This window comes from Heloderma suspectum, chromosome 4 (assembly GCF_057233095.1).
Source record: "Heloderma suspectum isolate Gila_16-S chromosome 4, 16-S_ref, whole genome shotgun sequence".
In the NCBI taxonomy this organism is placed as follows: domain Eukaryota; kingdom Metazoa; phylum Chordata; class Lepidosauria; order Squamata; family Helodermatidae; genus Heloderma; species Heloderma suspectum.
The window spans coordinates 201,644,086-201,667,667 of record NC_139461.1 but is presented as its reverse complement, the minus strand read 5'-3'; the positions used below and the strand labels follow the sequence as shown (position 1 = coordinate 201,667,667).

General features: G+C 40.9%; 1 protein-coding gene and 1 long non-coding RNA gene across 8 annotated transcripts in view; one reads left to right on the top strand and one right to left on the bottom strand.

Moving 5' to 3' along the window:
• Positions 1–23,582, bottom strand: part of KYAT3 (kynurenine aminotransferase 3) — a 33,912-nt gene that overhangs the window by 10,040 nt on the left and 290 nt on the right. For 2 of the 7 annotated variants that reach the window (XM_084851994.1, XM_084851991.1), the window contains exons 2-10: positions 17,978–18,078; positions 16,103–16,213; positions 14,819–14,877; positions 10,645–10,789; positions 8,550–8,699; positions 7,311–7,397; positions 6,196–6,321; positions 5,977–6,097; positions 1,892–1,968 (exon numbers count right to left, since the gene is read on the bottom strand). In XM_084851994.1, coding sequence (XP_084708120.1) covers positions 1,892–1,968; positions 5,977–6,097; positions 6,196–6,321; positions 7,311–7,397; positions 8,550–8,699; positions 10,645–10,789; positions 14,819–14,874 — 762 coding nt within the window. In that variant the 5' untranslated portion in view covers positions 14,875–14,877; positions 16,103–16,213; positions 17,978–18,078. Of the gene's footprint in view, positions 1–1,891; positions 1,969–5,976; positions 6,098–6,195; positions 6,322–7,310; positions 7,398–8,549; positions 8,700–10,644; positions 10,790–14,818; positions 14,878–15,731; positions 15,878–16,102; positions 16,214–17,977; positions 18,079–23,582 lie in introns of those variants that run through there. The other 5 variants (XM_084851990.1, XM_084851988.1, XM_084851993.1 and 2 more) reach the window with 3 other exon arrangements.
• Positions 16,303–17,932, top strand: LOC146347960 (uncharacterized). The gene is made up of 2 exons (XR_014790485.1): positions 16,303–16,370; positions 16,861–17,932. It is a non-coding gene; the product is annotated as an uncharacterized LOC146347960 (long non-coding RNA).

Sequence of the window (23,582 nt, the reverse complement as noted above, 5' to 3'; positions counted from 1 at the left end):
ACACCAGGTCAACATCCCGCAGCCTTCTCTTGTCTCCCACCAAAAGTACCTCGGTCTTGTCAGGGTTCAGTTTCAGCTTATTCCTCCCCATCCAGCCACTCACCGTCTCCACACATTTGGACAGGGATTCTACAGCCAACCTTGGTGAAGATCTGAACGAGAGGTAGAGCTGCGTGTCATCCGCATATTGATGACACCACACCCCAAACCTCCTGATAGCCCCCAGCGGCTTCACGTAGATGTTAAATAGCATCGGGGAGAGGATGGAACCCTGTGGCACCCCACAAGTGAGTGGCAACAGGTCCAAAACCTCCTCACCCAGTGCTATCCTCTGATACCTGCCGGAGAGGAAGGACCGGAACCACCGCAATATGGCGTCTCCAATGCCCAACCCCTCCAGGCAGTCCAGGAGGATACCGTGGTCAACGGTATCAAAAGCCGCTGAGAGGTCGAGGAGAACAAGGAAGGAGTATTTGCCACTATCCAAAGCCCTCCTCATATCATCCACCAAGGCGACCAAGGCTGTTTCTGTCCCATGCCCAAGCCTGAAGCCCGACTGAAATGGGTCTAGATAATCAGTTTCTTCCACGTGTGCCTTCAACTGTATCGCCACCAACCGCTCAATCACCTTGCCCCCAAATGGCAGATTTGAGACTGGGTGAAAGTTGTTCAGAACTTGAGGATCCAAGGAGGGCTTCTTTAAGAGTGGTCTTATCACTGCCTCCTTGAGGGCTGATGGCATCACTCCCTCCTCAAGAGAGGCGTTCACCACCGCCCTGATCCCCTCACCCAGTCTCTCTCTGCAGCCCATAACGAGCCAAGATGGGCAAGGATCAAGTAAGCAGGTGGTCGGCCTTACAGATGAAAGCACCTTGTCCACTTCATCAGGAGGAAGAAGTTGGAACCGATCCCACAAAACCGGTTTGCCACAGGCCGCCTCTTGCTCACTAACTGTATTCACAGCATGCGGAGTAACACTCCTAATCTGATCAATTTTATCTGCAAAGTGCCTTGCCAAGGCCTCACAGGAGGCCTTAGAATGCTCCAGTGGTTCCGGAGCCACAGGACCGACCAGGCTCTGGACCACTTGGAATAGCCTCCTGGAACAGCACTCTGCAGACGCGATAGAGGCAGCATAATATTCCTTTTTTGCTGCCTTCACCGCCACGTGATAGGCTGAAGATACAGCTCTAGCCCGTGTCTGATCGTCTGTGGAGCGAGACTTCTACCACCGGCGCTCTAGCCGTCTCACCTCCTGTTTCAGAGCTCGTAACCGTGGATTGAACCATGGTGCAGTCCGAGCCCTGTTCAGGGGGAGAGGGTGTTTCAGAGCCACCTGGTCTCAGCCCAACCCACCTCACAGCATTGTTGTGAGGATAAAATGGAGAGGAGGAGGGTTACATATGCCACCTTGGGTTCCTTAAGGAGGAAAAAAAGTAAATAACCTTGCAAATAAGCTCACAGAAGTTACTAACCCACAAAAATGTCGTCTATGGGTAAGTAAACATGTCAATCATTGGTGCACTACTGAGAGGCTAAAAGAAAAAGAACTTTCTACCAGCTTACAAAAGATTCCCTGTCTGATGTACTGGAAGTGATTATTACTCATCAGAGGCAACCAGGTGAATATTTAAAAGGCTGCTCTACACTCTTTTTATCGTTTATTGTTTAAAATGTCCAAGGAATATATCACATACGTAGTATACACCACACACATGGCACTTAAAATGCTGAGTGCCTGATGGGGGTTTTTAATGTAAGCTTTGAACACTGTTGTGTATATATAATAAGCTTGCAAATGACATCCTCATCCCTTATGACAACTCTTGATATATAAAATAATAGCCAAGCACAGCTTCAACACAGTGATCTCTTAATGTGTTCACTTTACCTTCCAGCCTGTTACGCTGTATGTTTTCCCAGCACTTCCTACAGTTACTGTTCTTTCCCACATTCCAGGCAAAGTAGCTGTTAATTTAAAACACACACACACACAAACAAGAGTTAGTTTATATTTGTGGAGGTAACAAGGTAATCTCACTAACAGTAACAGTATTGTAATGTATTATACAAAGAAATGTATGTTTGATACATATGAAGCTTGCTTCGTTATGTTCCAAGTGAAATTGGTATTTATTGAGATTACGTTATCTTGTTACCCACATTCAGACATTCTCATGTTACATGAGAGTACATTTGCAACAGAGAAGTCTAGGTAATTAACTTTGTAGATCAATCAGATAAACTCTCAGTTGTGGGTACTGAACTGAAAGTAATAATCTGAAATGATAAAGTTCTCCCTAAAGCAGACTGGAGGTGCAGTAACAAAATTCCACAGGAAAATCATAATAGCACTTTCCTGCAGCGCACATTAGGGTGGAACTACATGTTAAAGGTGACAACTGGAATGTTACCAAAACTAACACCCCAATAATGAGTAGCAACACTTGCTCATGCTATGACATCAACACACCATGCGTTTTGACAGCCCCACTTCACATCATTGCGTGCCACTGACGAAAAGTGCAGAGCATAATTACTTCCTGACATGGGGGTAAGTGTTGCTATGTGCATTGAGAAGATGGGGAGATCTTGGCCTAGCGGTGCTGTATTTGGCATCCCCATGTTGTCTGTAATGTAGCTGGCATCCGCGTGCTCTCCGTAGTGGCATTCAGCACTGCCCCTAGTTTGGTGCCATGCCAAATTCCATTTAGCAAATCAAAAGCAAAACAAAATATAGGGTTGCTAGCAAATAGCCAGCAACCCCAGGTTTAGAAGGCAACAGTGGGGAGTCAGTCACAAAGTCAGGTAAATTGCATAGACAATATTTTGCCACACATTTGGGGAATTTAAGTTTGGGGACAAAGAGCAAGGATAATCCAAACAAAGAAGCAGCTCAGCGCGTGCATAAAGGATAGTCTAGCACTTTCACATTAGCAGCACATTGAAACTGAAGATGAGTTTTGCCCTATAATAGACTTATTATATTAAGCTACAATAGGATTGAATGCATTTTTATACCCAAGCAGGTGCCAAGAACAATTAGTACAGCAAAATACACATAATACCCAAATGGCCACTATCCCTGTTGAAATGCCAGAAGAATCCTCACTCACAACACGCAGTCTTTAAATCTTTCAGTGGGACTCTGATCATTAGTCATACGAAGCTCCCATTTTGCACAAGCCATATACCAGACATGATGAAGTGTTCTACACTAGAGGAAACTGCGCAGGTGACAGCACAAAGACTATGTTGATTTTATGATGTATCACTGGCAATCCCTATTAGGTAAGTGTTAGAGAACCACCACCAGATTCTGTAAATTGATGCAATATTCATTTTGTATTTTTCATGAGATGTGTCACTTCAGTTGATGGAATATGTGAAGCTTAATACAACACTGTTGCCTCTAGGGAGAGGATTTGTGTTTTCTTCCTTGCATAATCTTTATGTACAAGTTATACATGCTAGAGAAAGGAAGGTTTCTTGGGAGTACATGGTTTTGCTTAGTTTATAAAAATAACTGTCACTTGCATATAGTTTTTATGGTTTGTAGGTTTCAACAATAGATTGGGAAACTGTTTCATGGGATCTGCTTAAAAGTGCACAAGTAAATAAGCATTGTTGGTTAATAGCCATAGCTGTATTTTGAATTATTAACATTGGATTTTGTACACATTATTTCCTGGGCAATGAAAATGTATGTATATTTACTTATTTATAAATTGTATATATGTAATACTGCACTAATATATTATGTACATTATAAAACATAAACAAAAATAGAAATTAAAAAGGATGAGATAAAGATGAAATAAATATTTTTTAAAAATTATTCTATTTATTGACAGTACAAAAAACTTTTTGCTCTCACTAAAAACATATTATTATTATTAACAATATATATTTTTAGTGAGAGCAATGGGATTGAATATGCTTCGTTACTTTTGAATATCTTGGTTTAACACTTTGTGATACAACAATTCGAAGGTCTGGTTCTACGTTCAGTTTATTTCGATACTTGGTTTTAATGGCTGTCGTAGCTGACGTAGCTGTTATAGCACACGCTTCTTCTCAGCTTCATTCTGCCAAAGGAGAGTAGGAAGGGTTAATCTCCTCCCCGCTCTCCTGCAGCGGGATGGCAGCTGCTTCGGTGCCGGCTTCCTCAGCTGTGTTTGGCAGAGACTGGTGCAGTTGCTCATGGTGGCTGCAGCAGAGGCAGGATAGGACTGGAGCCGAGAGAGAAATGCCATGGAACTTCCCTCTCGGCTCCCATCCCATCCTGCTGCCTCCGCCACCACCACCATCACTGCACACAATGGCAGCTCGTCGGGGCAGTGGGAGGCAGCTCAATTATCAGGCAGCTTGTGCACTCCAATGGATCGTCTTGTGCACCCTCACTTTGGAGACCACTGCTTTAGAGCAGCGATGGGGAACCTTTTTTGCTCCAAGGGCCACATGTCCTTCTGAAGAACCTTCCAGGGGCCACATGCCGAAGGTGGGTGCCCCCTGCAAAAAGTGGATGGAATCAAAGCTAAAGTTGGCTGGGCCATCCCACACAGTCTCTCTCATGCACATAAACACACACACACACACGCACACACTCATATATACACACATTCATTCTCACACATAATATACACGTAACACAGCCATTCATTCATTTATTCATTCACACACATTCACACATAACATCCATTCATACATACAAGATTCTCCCCACCTAATCACCACTGCAATTAGGCTTGAAAAAAGCCTTCCGCTGGCACCAATGCAAAACTTTTTCTGAGCCTAAATGCTGCAAGTTTAACTCTTCTATCCCCAGCTGAAATTTCCCAAACTTTCCCCCATACACAATTCACTTCTGAAAAAAGGCTCCCATTGGTTCCAATGGAAAGCTTTTTTTCAGTGTAATTGCTGCTGGAAGGATGGGACAAGGACAGGAGGCCACAGGACAAATGGGGAGTTCCCGCAGGCCACAGATTCTCTACCCATTCTTTAGACTAGAGAATAGTATACAATAGAGTATATTGACTATCTGGGGTTACAATTATTAAATGAAACTCATCAAGGCCTAGAGGTTTTTTGAAACTTTTCAGTCCAATTCTAATGTCTGGGCAATAAACTTGGGGGGGACAACTCAGACCGCTCATCTCATCCACTGGGTGAATTTATATCCACTTAGGCGTTGTTGAACCTGACAGTGCTATTTGGTAGTGAGGTCCTGGCGATCGAATGGGAGGAGAAAGCGTGTGTGTGCGTGTGAGAGAGAGAGAGCTTGGTGGGCAGGCAATCCTGAAAGAGAGAGAAATGAGTGACTGGGGTGAGCAGATCTTGTGCACTGGGAGTGTGGGGTAAGAGGGTGATCCTGAACAAGAGAGAGGCCCACCTCTGCTATGTATTCAGGATCTTGGGCAAGTTACTTGGGAACATGGGACGCTCCTGTATACAGAGTCGGACCAGCGGTCCATCTAGCCCAGTATTGTCGATACTGACTGGAAAGGTTTCAGGCAGGGGTTTTTCCTGCCCTACCTGGATATGCCGGGGACCGAAACTGGGACCTTCTGCATGCAAAGCAGGGGCTCTGCCACTAATCTATACTTGTCTTTTAGCCTCACCAGTCTGCCTTTCTGTGAAATGGGTATTTTGTGACTGGCTGCGCCCACCACGGCAGACATTTTGTGGCAGCCGCATGACACTTGCTAAAAAATTAAAATGTGCCCACCGGCCCATCCCTGCAAAAACAAACCAACAACTAATGTATGCCAAAGTATTAGTAATTATACCAGTGCAGATACGGCCCTAACTTTAGCATATTTCCTTTTCTTAGTTCAACAGCTAAACACCCAGTACTGTTTATTATTAAAAAGCATTTAGTTTAACATGGATAGTTTAATAAACATTATCTTCAATCATATGAGAAAATGATCAATGAAATGTATATCAAGCCTTCAGTTACAAGTTATTTAGTACCTATTTTAACGTGTTTATTGCCAGTGTATACTAGCCATTCATACACCTCATCACTGATGCACAGGGTGTCATATTTAATACAAAGATCAGCAATTATCTGGAGCTCTTCTTTTGTATAGACCTAGAATAAAAGAAAAAGGAAACAGTGTACTGATCAGTATATTCAAAGCCAACATTATTATTACATTCAGGAGGCAGATTTAAAAACAGGAGTCTCACCTTTCCTATGGGATTGTGAGGGGTATTCAATATAATAGCTTTTGTCTTGGAATTAAATTTACTTGCAAGTTCAGTGGGATGCAAGACCCAGTCAGCACTAGATGCAACGTCTCCAGCTCCAGGTTTCTAGGATACAAACAAGTATGATTTAACTGAAATACACTACTCTTAAACATGTTCCACTGGTAGGTTTGTCACAAGAATCATATTATACAGAACATATTAATAAACTGCACAGAAGTCTCATCAAACTCTGATCATTAAAAAGGCCATTTATATCACTCACTGGGACTGCCCAGTGGCAAATCTCCTGAACTGACAATCTCCTTACTCACACACCATATCCACTCAACAAAATCAAATAAATGCTGAAGAACTAAATGTCATATACAGCAACAACCACATGAAAATGTTTTATAACCCTGTAGCTCCATGCAGCTTTGGCTTCCATTCCAGCTTTCCTACAGTTAAGATATAGTGAATTTTCTGACATCGAAGAAATGTCAAATATGCTTAAATCCTTCCCTTCCCTATCTATTTTATGTTGATACATGGGTCAAAAAGTGAGAGTCCTAGGGTAGGTGGAGGTAGGGAGAGGAGGATATTATAAACCCCACTATTTATACTCAGTTTTATTCCTAAAACCAAGATTCCCCCAATTTCTTAGATACCATGATGTGTAAAAACAACCTATGACTTTATAAGACTCCAAAACTAGTACTATATAATAAAAAGAGAACTTCATCATCACCATCCCCAACCACTGTCTTTTAGGAACATTTCTAATTATTACAGATCCTTGAGTATCAAGGATCATTCAAGTTGAATAAATTAACCAGCTGGCCTGGCTTCCCCGCTGTCCACCCCACTTTTGAAAGTTAATATGGTTTTCACATTTAAAAGTCTTGAGTTACATTATAAAAGTCAATTTCCTATATTGGCTTCTATAATTTAACCCAAGACTTTTAGGTGGTACTGCTTTGCAAGACAAAGCAACACAAGAGAGGAGAAAGGAAGAACGTTCATTCTGAATAAATACAAGGTGCAAATGACTCTTTTCTTTATTTCTATCTCTATTTTTTTTCTGAATGTTATAAAATTCCAAACATACTCACATATCTCAAGGGTATAAAAATAGGTTTTGCTCCTGCCATCCTCACCATGGGCTCATAACAGTCAAAGAAGGGTTCTATTATTATCACCTAAAATAAATGTAACAGCGATATATGGATGAAAAATTAAAAAGTGATATATGCCTATTTTTTTTTTAGAGACAGAACCAGCATTCGATCTGATACAGTATTAATTCTATGTATCAAGGAAAACACATTGCATTAAAAGCAGCAGCTCTTGAGTCAGCAAACATGGGCAGAATTTTAGATATCAGATATTCTCAGAGCTGTTACTATTAAACAATAGAACTGCTGCTACTTTAGAATGATAGGAAAATATTGGGTAAGGTAGAAAAGGGTGCAATACGTAAGAGAGAGACCAGAGGACAATGGCTTCATTCTGGGGATAATAGGAAAGAAGAAGAGAGAGACCAGAGGACAATGGCTTCATTCTGGGGATAACAGGAAAGAAGTTAAGATCTATAATGATGAGAGCAGAAGGGGTGAAGGAACTGAAGAGATGAGGGAAATACATAAATCAAAATCTAGAAGAAAATATCAAAAGGTAACTACTACTTACTTTACATTACTTACATTACTAGTTTTACTCCAAATGAGGTAGTTTATTTATTTTGATTTAGAGCCCAGTCTACCCTAAATACTTAATATGAGTAATGGTCTTGAGTTTACAAAGATTACATGTAAAACAAGCTTTAAAATCCCAGTTACTGACAGACTATTACAATCCCAGGCAAAAGGCTTGGGACCAAAGTTGGAAAAGTATTTCAAGTTCTAAAAGGTCAGCATCAACTTGTTTAGGCACCCAAACAACCAGACACCTATAATTTTTTCCAGCCCTATATGGGCAAGGGAGAGAATTTACAGTAGGATGAAAATTGAGTGGTAGGTGGCTGGAAAATTCACATCATTAACATGATTGATTTTTTTAACTGGCCCTTTTGTGCCCTCAACAGCAGCTTGATGCCCAGTAATTAAGCAGTTAAACCTTTTTCTACCACTGTATCCCAATGCCAAGAAATCCTTCACTTGCTCAATTAACGGTGTCAGCCTATCTTTAAAGGCACAGAAGTTGGGGCAGTAAAAATGTGGCAGCCCTAGCCCAAAGTTGATTTCTTATGCTACAAGAACTAAGAAAAATCAAGAATTTGACGGTTGGTGGTTTTAATAAAATGAAGAGAGTGTAACTGTTATTTTTATTTTGGGATATATTACAAAACTTACTTCATCTTCTACTTCAATGAGTCCCTGTATTGCACTGAACAGAGATCCATTTCCTCCTACTGTCACCAGGATGTCAGTGTAAGGGTCAATCTTTTTTTTACACAGCTTTTCATAAACTTGGGACAAGACTTTCACCAACAACGGATGTCCCTAAATACATTTTTACAAGAAAAGAAGATGCAGTTAGACTTGTGTGCCCCTTAATGACAAGCAAAACAGAAAAATAACATAGTATCATATATCAGCCACATGCACTATGGCTAATGCACAAAATATAGAGTAGCTAAATTATAAATCCTTAGAATAGTAAGCTTAAGAATAAGACTCAGATATACGTAGAGACTGTCACCACATCTGAGAGAGAAGCGAATACACTGAGTTGAACAAAAAATTATAATATAGGGCACAATTCACATGGAATCTCTTCTGTACAGGCAACATCCCACTGAATAGGAGTCTTTGTGCAAGATCACAAGCTGTGAATTGTGCCCACGGTTAGTCAGTAAGATTGAAATCTATGATAGTGCCCCTTTTAAGAAAAAAAATTAACAATCTAGAAACAAAAAGGTTCATGGGGCTTACAAGTGGTACTACATTCCAGAAACAGTTATATTGCTGTTGATGGCTCACTTAAACAGAATAAGTAGTCCAAAAGAGTAAAACCTAGGTAGCAGGAATAAATATTACCACATTTCCCCACTCTACCTTCTGCTTAGTGTCTGCATTTCCATGTAATTCCCAACACAGCTCACCACACAATGATGCCCTTCCAACTACAACAGGCTATACAAAAATATGGCTAGAGTGGGGGTATCAGGCTATGCACTGGGCACAGCAGCCTGAAAAGTCAAGGAGCTGCAGTCAAAGGTGAAACAAGAACCAGGTGTGAGCTAAGATAAGCAAGTAGATGTGATGCAAATGGGAGCAGCAACTAGCCTGAAAAGGGGTTTTTAAAAATGTGCCTAAGCTACAAGCCTTTGTTGTCCATGGAAATCCTTTGGCTATAATGGACTACCTACTAAAATCTGCACTGCCGAAGGGAAACGACCTTAAACTTATAAAATGAATCCTTATGAAAGATGCATACATTAAAGAACAACTGCAAATTGGACTGGATCACTGTTCTTCAATATCATAGCAAGTTTTTAAAAATAAGGCAAATCTACATTAAAAAATGTAACAAGTAATCCAAAGGCTTCTTTGAAATTCCAGATAGTAGCTTAGAACAAGTAGTGAGATCAGTTTCATATCAATTATTTTCCTATCTATGTAAAAGCTCTCTCTTATTAGCCATATATTTGCAGTGTATTCTGCAAAGCATTTTGCTTCTTCATCATTGTCGTCGTCATCAGGGAGTAGGGCATGGAACAGTTCTGGATTTGAACTTGATGAGACCCAAATTCACATTCCTGTTTAGCCAACAAGCTCTCTGGATGACCCTGGGCAAGTCCATACCAAATCAGATTAACCTCTTTTACTGCAACATGGCTATATTCACACGTAAGCCATCACTTACTATTATGATAAGCCACGGTAAGCCTCGAGCTCACTCAGTTTGTCCTCCTCTGGTGCAGCTGCAAGGAGAGGATTGGAATCTTCCGCTTCTGTTTTAGATTAACCACAGTTTAGCATTACATCTGAACCCAGACCGTGGTTAATCTTAATTATAGGTTCTTAATCCAGAGTTTGAAAATGACGTGTTTCAACAAACAATAGGATTAACAACAGTTTGGATGTCATGAGAAGCTGCAGTTAATCTAAAATGGAAGCAAAAGCACCTGAGCCCACGGCTCACGGTAGCTTGTCCTCCTAAGCCTAAACCATGGTGAACAAGGTCAACGCCCTGTATTCTGAAATGTGCCATAGAAATGAACAATACATCAAAAAGTTCTAATTAATTACATATTCAATTCATCTTGCCCTATGTATAGTCCTCTTTGGACCACATTTACATTGACAACTGTTTGGAGCTTTATGGTTAGAGGCTGTGTTTCTATTCAGCATGAATCCTAAGTATTAGCATGAGAAGCAGTCTACCTATGCATCTAATTTAAAGCAACCTCTCAAGAGAGTTTCTTGAATACAATGTACTCACAAAGCCCCGTGTGTACTGGTTCAGCCTATCAACAGACGATGCTTTTGCTAATTCTTCTTTTACATAGTTAGGAGGAGATATATCTGGAAGGCCTTGTCCAAGATTAACAATTGAGGGATCTGCAGCTACTTTTGTAAATTCCACCCTACAAAAGAAAAAAAAATTGTAATGATGTATCATACAAAATCACAAGGAAAAATACTCCAGATCCATGGTAAATCAGAACACAACATAGAACAAATGGTCCTGCAAGAAACCATCCAGTGAGGGGTTGATCAGATATCCCAGAGGCCTAACTGCCAAGAAGCCACCAAGAGCTCAAGATGCCAAGAACCCTATGGTGATGCTCCCAGGTTAGATTTAGGTGTGTTATGAGAGTTAGATGGTGTGACGTTACATGTACATATATTATGAAATGTAGGTATAGATGTGTAGCTTGATCTCTTAAACAAAATGGGAAAGGAAGAGGGAAATGTATACATGCTAGTGGGAGAGGTACGGGAACAGCACACAAGGCTGGTTCACACGTAAAACAATCCAAGGTATGGTTGAGTTTGGATTGTTGGTGAATCGTAGGTTGTTGAACCATGGTTTGTCATTACATGTGAACCCTGCACTAGGGTTTAACTATGGTATGTTATCCATGAACAACCCAGGAAGAGAACCCATGGTTTGTTGTTGGGTTGTGAACTCTGGGTGGTTCATGGTTAACAATCTACAGTTAAACCATAGTGTAGGGTTTACATATAACCCACGATTCCACAACAACCCATGATTCCACAACAACCCATACTCAACTCACACCCAACCCATACTCTGGGTTGTCGTTACATGAGAACCAGGTCAATGGGTAAGCTTGCATCTAATGCTAAACATGGTGTATGTTAGTATGAGTTGTTGAATCATGAGTTGATGTGCGAACCCAGAACTATGGGCTGTAAACCACAAATAATCCATGAAAAGAACTCATGGTTTGTTGTTAGGTTGTGAACTGAGTTGTTTAAACCATAGGTTGTCATTACATGCAAACCCAGAACTGTTGGTTGTTCATGGGTTGTTTCACCAAACTACAGAGGCTGTGCTCAAAAGATCCAGCCACTCTCCATGCCAGTACTACAGTGCTACAAAGGCATGTGGGATACAGGGAAAGTATGGGTGAAGGCGCAGAAACCAAACAACTCTGGAACTGAAAAAACAATCTGCTGTTTGCTCAATTCTCTGGCAGCCAAATCACGAGTTAACTCTGGATAAGGCAACAACCCTTTTTGACAGGGAGAGGGACAGGGGGAATGTGACCCTGTTGATTCTCCCGGACCTCTTAGCAGCTTTCGATACCATCGACCATGGTATCCTTCTAGATAGGTTGTCTGGGTTGGGAGTTGGAGGCACTGCACTACAGTGGTTCCACTCCTACTTGGATGGCCGATTCCAGAAGGTGGTGCTGGGGGATTATTGCTCTGTGCCATGGCAATTGTGCCATGGGGTTCCACAGGGCTCTATTTTATCCCCCATGCTGTTTAACATCTACATGAAACCGCTGGGAGAGGTTATCCGGAGGTGTGGGCTGAGATGCCATCAATATGCAGATGACACCCAGCTCTACCTCTCTTTCTCATCAAAACCAGGTGAGGCAATGGCTGTTCTGAATCAGTGCCTGGGAACGGTAATGGACTGGATGAGGGCCAATAAACTGAAACTCAATCCAGACAAGACAGAGGTACTGTTAGTGGGTGGTTCATCTCCCTGGCTAGGTGATATTCAACCTGTTCTGGAGGGGGTTGCACTCCCCCTAAAGGATCACGTTCATAGTTTGGGGGTGCTCTTGGATCCAGAACTGTCACTTGAGGCACAGGTGAACTCAGTGGCATGGAGCACGTTTTATCAGCTTAGGCTGGTATACCAACTACGGCCTTATCTGGACAGAGATAGCCTAGCTACAGTTATCCATGCTCTGATAACTTCTCATCTGGATTACTGCAATGTGTTATACGTGGGGCTGCCTTTGAAAACGGTCCGGAAACTTCACCTGGTCCAAAATAGGGCAGCAAGATTGTTAACAGGGACTGGCCTGCGAGCTCATATTACGCCAGTACTTTTCCAGCTGCACTGGCTGCCAGTCCATTTCCGGGCCCGATTCAAAGTGGTGTTAACATTCAAAGCCCTTAACGGCTTGGGGCCAGGTTACCTGAAGGATCGCCTCCTCCCATATGAGCCTGCCCGGACCTTAAGATCATCATCAGCGGCCCTTCTCCGTGAGCCCCTGCCAAAGGAAGTGAGGTGGGTGGCTACTAGGAGGAGGGCTTTTTCTGCTGTGGCACCCCGGCTCTGGAATGAGCTCCCTAGTGAGGTTCGCCTGGCACCTACATTGTATTCCTTTCAGCGCCAGGTGAAGACTTTTTTATTTTCCCAGGCATTTTAGCATTCTAAATTTTTAGCTTTGCTGTTTTAAATCTGTATTTTAAACTCCTGCACTGCTGCTAGGTTTTATTGTGGTTGTATTGTTATATTGTGGTTTTAATGTTCTATATATTTTAAATTGTTTTATTGTGTGTTGTTTGGTTTTAATTTTTGTGAACCGCCCAGAGAGCTTCAGCTATTGGGCGGTATAGAAATAAATAAATAAACAAACAAATAAACAAATAAATAAACAAACCCATGGGTTAATTAAACCATGGGTTATTGTTACGTGTGAACCATGTCATTGACTTCACAAGTAACTAAGTGCTGAACTACAGTCATCATGTTATCCAATGCAGTCAGAATAGGCATGCTTGGAGACCTGTACACACAGCAATTCACAAAGTAAAAAAGCAGCACACACAAGAACTAGCACACGCTCCCAAGCTTTTCAGGCCCTTTTATGTACAGGAGTATCTGTACCAAAGCCCCAAACTACTGTTTGAACTCATGTGTTTTTTAAAGCAACTTGAGGCTTTTGAAAAGAAAGAGTACTCCTGAAGGAGAAACTGATGGAAAATTTTGGTCTGCATGCACATTTAGCACATAGTTAATAGTTACCAGAGGTTGGTGGTAATTATATACATTTTAAAAATAAGCAATGTTATGCACTACTATCATATTTTTGCATGATTTCATAGGGCAGTATGTTTCATATTTTGTTTAGAATGTGTAAGTTTATAACAAAAATTAAACCTCTAGGGTGCAATCATATGGTCCCTGGAGAGGGAACCATAGGATTGCTCCAAGAGACCACAGGAATTTTTGGATTCCCTCTCCTGAAGTCATAGACGCTGCTATGACTTCAGGAGGGGAGTTCCCAAGATCTAATCCCTCCGCTGCCCTTGCCCCCTCATAGCTGACATGGAAAGAACCGTGCCGCATGCTTTCCGAGGTCCAAAAACAGCTTTGGATGACCTCAGAGAGGTCATTCCAGAGGGTGGGGAGGGGAGAGGCCGGGATACATAAAATCCTGTGGCTTCTCCAACCCCACCCCTGGCCCAAGCAGTGTGACTATTCTAGATGGGCTCAGAAGCCCGTTTAGAGGAAAATGGGGGGGGGGGAGTAGAGACATAAATTGTCTCGGTCACTTTTCCCGCCCTGTTGGCAGCAGCCCAGCAGGATATAGGATACTCAAAAGCCTCCAAGATTGCAGGTTTCCATCTAGCAGATGGCAAATCAATAGGGTTACACCCTAAATCAGTTTTGATGGCAACCTGTGCTGTCCCTTGGAATTGCATTTAGGATAGTCTACAGTGTCTTAGCCACATATTTGATCATGACTACCTGTACAGTGATTTCATGTCTTTCGACACCCTATTAATGATTCTGATCTCCTGGTTTTATTTTACATATATGGACAGAACTCAAAAGAAATAGACTCTCAAGCAAACTGAAGACATTTTTTCTGTAAAAGTGGGGACAAGGTGGAAAGAGGTGCTGAGATGAAAATAACGTTGTCAACTTTTCAACTGACCACTATGGCTGTGAAAACATCAGCAGGTGATGTTTATCTTGGTGCTGTGAAAACCTTCACCTACAGATTCCTGCACATCAGCATGATGTTAAAGGCACAGAAGCAGATCAGATCAGTTTCTCCCCACACATATACTTGGTCAGCTTGTAACACAGATGAAAAACATACAAATGGGTCTACAAAATGTACAGATATTTTCATTATTTATTCATTTGTTCGTTTTCATTAATTATTACTTACCACATATTGCTATCAAGCCCTTCAATTCGTTTTGCATTTTTGTGCTTGAAGGTCATGGTCTACATACAAAATTGAAAGAGAACAGAGGATTTTTGTTAAAACCACAAAGTAACATATTGTTAGACACTGTGGTAATGCCTTTATCCTTTTATATGTATATCCTTTCATATTTTCACCTAAAGCACAGCACCACTGATTAACTGACAGATGCTGTATATACAGTTCAAACTAAACCAATACCTTTGCAAAACACATTTGACAAATTCTCAATTTATGCAAGGATAACAACAATAAGAACAGCAAATTTCAGTGCCATTTTATTGAAACCATATGCAGGAAAAACAGAGCATTTGCTTGAAAACAGAGGCAGGGAAATGGGAATACCTCTTGCTGCTTTTCAAGGACAGTTGTGGATACCAAGTAACTTACAGAGCATAGGTACAAAGGCTCGGCTATATGCATAAGGGCTTGTATAGTAATAAACAACCTATAACTGGACTATGGGCTCTTCCCTCACTAGAATGAGATTGGTTCTATGCTCTGTAAGTCATATGAATAAAGAATCCAGTGGGTACAGAGCCCCACTGGTTGTGCAACCCAGCCTGCCCTGAACAAAGAACAGCTGGATAACTGTACACTTTCCCAACATAAAAATAATCAGTGTTTTCCCCTTCCTTAGTATATCCATAAAGTTTTTAGGAAAACAAAGAATTAGTGTGTGTGTGTTTTTAAAAATCAGTATTATAAAAGATGGATTTGGCCAACACACAACTCAAGCACCATCAAAATACCAATATTAATATCATGGTATTAAAATTCAAATGAATTCATTCTACCATTTCCCCAAAGAAACATCAAAGCTACTTGATCAATGGTGGTGTGAGTGTAGAGAAAGTGAATGGTCTACACTCACCAAGTGACACAACTATTGTATAGATAAAAGGGAGCACTGAATGACCTTCATTGTATAGCACTTGTTATACATGTATACTCCAGAACACTGTTTCTCAGCCTCTGGTCATACCCCAGTTCCAGATCTTGGACTGCCTCATACCAGCCCTAGAGGCAAAGATCAAATATTTTATTTTTGAAGCTTTGTTCTGGCAAGCCAACAGCACATTCTGGACCCCCCCCCCAATCCCCTGCCTAACTTCAAAATAGCCTTTTTCAAACATTTCCGGCAGCACTTCAAGCTGCGGCTGAGCTGGTGGTGAGGACAAGGGCTCAACCTGCGATTATGCATAATTTTAATGATTGCTTGCTAGTACGGAAACACACTATTACCAAACTCCAAATGGTTATATCAAGCTGCAGTGCAAGTCAGGGATTCTTAAAAACTTCTTCTTGACTATCCCCACTTTGACAGACTCCACAGAATCCTGTGTTACAGAAAAACTGAAATACAAAAGGAGGGGTATACAAAAAGAGGGGCAAAGAAGAAGCTGTTGAAGGGATACAAGTGTCTTACATTTTTTTCTTTCTTTCGATTCAGGCTGCAACCTATACACACTTAACTGGATAGTAAGTGCCAAATGGTATTTACTTCCAAGCAGTGGAGGCTGGTGGCTTCGATGTCAGTGGTGTGGTGAATCCGCTCCAGGTTTCAATCAGAACCAGTCAGAACTCTAATGGAGCAATGCAAGGTGCAATCTTGGATAGCTCCTTTAGCGTTCTGACTGAAACCTGAAGTGGTTTCACTGCTCCACTGACATCAGAGCCATCAGCCTCCACTGCTTCCAAGTAAACATGTACAGGGTCATGTCGTTAATGTCGTAACACAGCCTGATCATATGCATATTTACTTGGAATGAAGTCTCACCTAATTCAATGGAAGTTACTCCCTAGATTAGAACTGCAGTCTTACATTCCAACAAAAAAGTGGCAATTAAAAAGGCCAGTCTGATTTGTTTTAAATGATCAAATAATTTGATACATATCCAATAAAAGTAACATTATGAGGCTGTGGCAAGGACTGATTTTAGTAAAGAGGCTCCTCAAACAAGTTGAGAACCATGCTCTGTAAGATGTGATAAATCAGGCAGTGGTGAGAGCAAAGGCCCATAACATGCAGACTCCAGCATTATCAAGATTTGAACCCTGGCATTTCAAGTAGCATGATTAGCTACACTGTTGGTTTTCAGCACTCCAGACCTTTTTCTTGACTATAAAAACAAGCAAAACCTAATTAAGGCTTTTTAAAAACTGTCTTTAGGATTCAGAACTGCTCTACTGAGCAGCTTATTCTATTCTACTAATTATTCTAACATTCACTTCAGTTTGTGCTGCAGAAAATTGATCAACCAGAAAAAATTAAAGCACAAAACTGAGTGTCTAACTGCTTCTACTCCACTAAACAGAAATGTTCTTAGATTAATCCCACATATCCCATTGAAAATAATAATAAAAATGTTCAGTAATGCTGGAAAATCCAAATAAAAATCAGAAAGAATTCCTGGCCAGAAAAAGCTACCAAAGGGAAAATTCAAATGGAAAGGGAAAACCAGGGTTGATTAATTCTCCAAGGAATGTAGAGAATTATGAACTGCATACAAGCAAACTAATTAATAGATTAGTATAGGTCTATGTCAAAAGTAATTAGAATTGCATTAAAACTGTAAACTTAAATATGTCGTTATGAAATAGCATAAAGGCTGGCTTCACTAAAGACTGTGACCACACTCTTGCCAACTAAGGCAGGATTCCAGCTTAGAGGTGAGTTAGGCAGGGGTTCTGTGGCTCCTAGAGATAAACACATTTATTGTTCCATAAACATTCATGGACTAGAACCGTCTTCATCCAATACTTGAGATAACTGAATCAAGTTTTAGATTCTATCAACACTGACTTAAATGTAGTTTGGATAGCCATACTGGTCTACCACTACTATGTACATTAGTTTAACTTCTGGTCACAATCAACCATGTTCTACTGATGTTGTTATATAGCTCAATCTGGATGCTACAAGAACAGAAGTGACTACTGTATTCAGTGCAGTGCAGAAGATGAATTTTAAAGTGTTTGACAACAGTGGCAATCAAAACAAATAATGTGAACAAAACCAGATATCCAAATTCAGGATAACTGCCATTAGTGACTCCAAAATAAATTTAACAAGATGCACACATAGTAGCATAATCTATGAAGAGCTGGAATACGTACTGGACAGGTTGAAAACCTGAAGCATTTCAAAGGATAAGTTCTCTTCAGTAGTGATGTTTTAATGCCAAGGCAGCCGAAGCATTGATGAGCAAAGAAAATGCCTGCATAACAGCAAGTTTTTAAGAATATGAAATAACTACATAAAGACAATAGTGCCAAATGCCAAACAATAACTGTATAACTGTTCTTCAAAGAAACCCCAAATGGGTAATATATACACATAATTAATTTTGGATTATACATCTTGGTGATCAGTCAGAAGACAGTAAAATAAATTGGGCAATTCATATTAATATGAAGACAAAAAACTGAGGAATAGAATTCAAGAGAAGCAAACCTACTAACCATATCTGAGTCAGAAAAATCTAAGTAACCTACTTATGCAATGCAATCTGGATCAAGAAAACTAGTACATTTATTTAGCTACAGAAGACCACTAAAATCAGAGTTAAGGCCTAAGAAGCACCAGAGTGTTTATGACCACAATTTAGTGACTCTGCTCTGAAAAATTATCTTATGGATTTGTAACTGGTTAAATAGAAGCTGAAAGTAGGAATTAATGGACCATTTTCACAATGGAAGGAAATGAGCAGTGGATCTGTACTTGTACTTGTGAGGTTTATAAGTGATCTAGACTCATGGGTGGACAGTGGGGGTCTGAAATATGCAGATGATGCCAAATTCTTCAGGATGATGAAATCCCAAGGAGATGGTGAGGAGCTCAAGATCCCTCCAAACTGGGTGAATGGGCAACAAAACACACAGTGTAAATAAGAGCAAATGGGGGATATTGCAACAAAAACTCTGAACCACCTGTAAGCTTGATAAAGTCTGAGCTGATATGACTACCTAGAAATGAGACCTTCAGATCAGAGGAGCTAGTTCACTGAAACCGTCGGCTAAAAGTGCTGCAGCGGTGAACAGGGTGGATTTGAGGTGAGGAATAATTAAGGGGATTAAAAATAAAACAGCACATATCATTATTAATACCATTATATACATCAATAGTGCTGCTGCCACATTTAGAGTATTATGTACAGTTCTCTTCCATCCAGCTCTCCAAAGGGAAGGCACAGAAATGGTCAAGGGTTTGCAGCATCTTCCCTATGAGAAAAGGCTACAATGTTTGAGACTTTTGAGTTTAGAAAAAAAGATGATGGGTAGGGGACGTGACAGAGGTGTACAAGATTATGAAGGGAGTAAATGGAGAAGTTCTTGTTTTTATTTTGCTCTCTCTCATATAATGTACTAGAATCACCCAATAAAATTGACTGGGAGTAGATTCAGGACAGGGAAATGTAAGTATTCTTCACATAATAATTAACTTACGGAATTAAAAATCACAATCTGTGGTGATGAGCAGTATCTCAGATTGTTTTACACAGATTCATGAAAGATATGGCTAACAACCATGAACAGACCTGACAGGACAAAAAGGCTGCTTGATTAGAGGCAGTGTATCTCTGATTGCTGAATGTTTGAGGTAAACAATAGGGCATGGGCATTACATGATATGCTATCTATGAGTTTCCCAAGGTGTCTAGCAGAAACAAAATGCTGGACTAGATGGATCCCTCTGATTCAGCGCAGTTGTTATTATGTTCTGTATAAAGAAATTTTAATACAATGATCACAGGTAAAGCTTGAGAGAGTGCTTTCTCTGTTATCAACCAGCCCAGTCACTGAGGTCATCAGCTGGGATGCTCCTGGTAGTTCTGCATGGTCCTACGGCTTGGTTGGATTTCACCTGGAGTAGAGCCTTCAGTGCTGACTCCCTTTCTGTGGACCTCCCTGCCTCTGGAGGTACAGCAGGCACTAACACTGTGTTGTTTTCAGGGCCTGCTGAAGTAATCTTTATTTCAACAAACCTTCCTTGATTGACCAGCTACGAGTTTTAATTGGTATCGTTTTAAAACGCTTTTAATATGGTGTTTTATTCTTTTATATTTTATTGCTCACTGCTCTGGAATCTGTTTAGATGTGAAGTGGTATATAAATATTGTAAGTAAATAAATAAAGCTTCCGGAGAGACTTTAAGAGACTTTTATGGAGATTTTCAGCTTTTGATCGTTCGATAGAGAATTTGGCTGCTCTTTGTTTGGTTCAATGGATCTATAGATATGTGTGTCATATATTGCATCTGGGGTAGACAGGAATTAAGTGCTCCTTACAATTCACTTTCCCATGCAAAAGCAAGGATTACCACTACCCGTTCTCTCTCTTTGTAGTTCCTACCTCTCATGTTATACTTGACCATAAATACTTAGCCAAAACAAATTGGCATGTGTCTGCATGCTGAATTGTTTACAAAACACATTTCTAAAGAATGGTTTCTCCTTTAGTGAGGACTTTAAAGTTTAAAAAATTATAAAAACAACTTGAATTTAGTATAAATCACCTAGAAAAAGCAAACACTGATCTTATAAACTGGCATAAGAATGGCACAAGATGGGTTCTGAAATGAGCCTCAAAATCACAAGCTAGCATTATATTCATGGTCATGGCCAAAGCTTACCAATCAAAAGTGCAAGCTATACAACACACAAAAAGTGCAAACAGACACACAAACATTCAACATGTTTCACATTGTAAGATGCAATGGTTTTCAGACAAAGAACAATCAGGAATTTAATGTTTTCAGCACATTTAACAAGTTCAGTTTTTGTGTTAACTGTCAGATTTTATATTTTCAGAAATGGAGGACCTACAGTTGTCTGAGATTTTCTTCTACCTAGTGGTCCTAGGGGTACTGAAACCTGGAACCATCACATCACCTGGCAGACCCCAATTTGTCTGCAATTCCTCCTCTTCCTATTATTATCTTAAGACACTGATCATGCAAGACATCCTGCCTACATCAACAGTCCGTCCCCCTTATCCCCACCAACCTGCTTTTTGTAACATCTTGCCTGATGAAGAGCTCTGGAGATCTCAAAAGCTAGCAAATTTGTGTTGAGTTAGCCTGATAAAGATATTATGATGCCTCCAGATGTTTTGGACATCAAACTCATCAGCCCGGATCAGCCACAATGGCCAATGATCAGGAATGCTGGGAGTTGTAGGCCAAAACGTCTGGAGGGCACCAGGTTGGGGAAAGCTATATTATACTATATAGATTTTGAATGTTTTTCTTATGGGTAACACAGCTGCCTTAGTTTTCTGGTTTAAAATGAAATCTTGACTTAATGCAAACATATATTTATGTACTTATGAAAAGGTGCTTTGTGGCTGCTTTTCTTTGTAAAGAAAAAAACTGTGGGGAAAACACCTTCACCAGTGATCACACAGCTTATATGACTAGATACTGAAAGTCGAGGACTGGCAAGTCACCACATGTCATCTAATGATCCACCAGGGTGACCTTTCGCACCTATTTTAGGCCTAGTAACTATCTGATCCTTGTAACCGGCTCAAGTCAGTACTCTTAAGTATAAATCATATTTCTATGGTTATAGAAACCAATCAGTATGCACATTTATTTAGGAAGTATCTAAATAATAAATGGATTTTTAAAATGTAAATCAATTATTTAAATGAGACTTTTTTCTTGGCAATTTTAAATCAGGATTTAAATCATCTTAATTGAAATTATATTTGGTCGGCACCCAAAAGCACAAGAAATATTGCCAGCCAAGGATTTAGAAAACATGTAACAGAAAGCATAGTTTTATTAGTTTGTTATACAACTCAACATACTTCTAAAAATATATTCTAAATAAGATTCTTGATGTTTAGTTATGGTGAATTCAGGGTGTGGACTGAATTTCTGTACTCATTTTATTCCTGCACTCATTTTAAATTATTTTTGTCATGTTCTAGGATCTGGATCAGAAAGAAGTGTAATGGGCTTGGCTCCTTGCTCATAATCACTAATATAAAATAAAAGCTATGCTTTACTACTCGACAAATGATTTATAGGTCAGAAAAATCCTTCTGTTCACTGTCCCCTGCAAGTATGACAGTGCAGTTAAGGTTCAAATACATTAAGGAATAACTAAGAGCTATGTTAAACATTACAGTCATCACATGCATTCCACTAAAAATCACTTTCCCAAGAAGCGCTTCATATTACAATAGAGCTCCATGAAGTAAGTTTTAAAAGCCAGCAACGGCCCTGTTTGCACATCACAGGGTTACCATGAATGCTTGGCTCCTCCTGCCAGTGGGCGTGGCTAAACTATTGGGGGGCACTCCATCCCTGGGTTGTTTAGTGTGATGTCTGAATCCAGAATTCTGGCTTGTCCTCTCCTCTGACAACCCAGAATTAAAACCCAGGTCAGAGTTCTGGGTTTGGATGTCATGCTAAGCAACCCAAGGACAAGGCATCCCTGGGTTGTTTAGCTGCTCCCGCTAGTAGGGAACAGCTAAGAGCATGGAAGAGCCAAGCAGGAGCAATCAAGCTGCCTGAACTAGCAGACTGGCTCGTTCACGGTAACGTGTTTGTTTTTTTAAAAAAACCTGGGCTGCTGGGACATGAGAACCTGTCAGTGTTAGAGATCATGTACTAAACAAACTGCATGTATTCCACTGTGCCAGGTAAGTGGGGTTTAAATATTATGCCACCCCCAGGCAGTGATGAAAATATTAAAAATATGGGAGGAGGAGAGGATGCATTTTGGGAGTGAGAATATAAAGAATGCCTTTCTTTCAAGTTGCCACAGGGATCCAGCATTGGGAGGAAGCAGACAAACTACTAGTTAGGGGGGTAAGCTACTAGTTAGAAGGGGCACTCCCCCCTCCCCGCACACACACACACTCCTCTGAAACCACTTATATGAGCCGCATGGAGCCTTGAACATTTTAACTTGGCCCCCGTTTTGTGTTATGTGACCTCCTTGCAAACTTACTCTAAATAAGTATATCTGTAATATGGATGAAGGTAAAATTCACATCCCCTTTTAAACCCTGACTCCCGAGAACTGTGTGATGTGCATGTCAATCCAACCCAAAATGAAAGCCCTGGGCAAACAATCATTTCTTTTCCTCAAAGTTCGCCTGCTAATTCCTCAAATCCTTGCAGCGCTTAATAGAATTGGCAAACAGAAGACTTAAAAATGGTGGTGGCGAACAACCAGTTAATATAGGCTATCTCAGCAGCTTTGCAGCAGCTGTAATTATTTCACAAGCAGCAAGATGCACTCCACTCACGCTCAGAGCCCTTTTTTTTTTTAATATTTCAAGGTTGAGTGCTGGCACTGAAGCAAGTTCTGGGGAGGGCTCCCAAGTCACTCCCCGTGTCCAGGAAAATACGGATTACTGTTATTATTAACCCCGTTGGTCCTTCAGGTTCCCAAAACGGTGGAGGACTTCGCACACACCCCCAGCCAAAAAGTGCATGGGGCCTTCCCTATCTGCCTCTCTCGCCTCCCTCCACCTTCGGGAGACCTCGAGGCGGGGGAGAAGCGTCCGTTTCCCAAACGCCCTTCGGAGGCCATTTTCTCCCACCCTGCCTAATCACCAGCTTGTGAAGAGGCCGGAGGCCCTTTTAGCCGGCGAAGGCGAGGGGAAGCGGGGGGACACCAGGGCGGGCTGTGTGTCTCCGAGCCGCTGAAGGCGCCGCTCAAAGCGGTGGGCACAGAGGTCTGGGAAGAACCGTTTCCTTCTC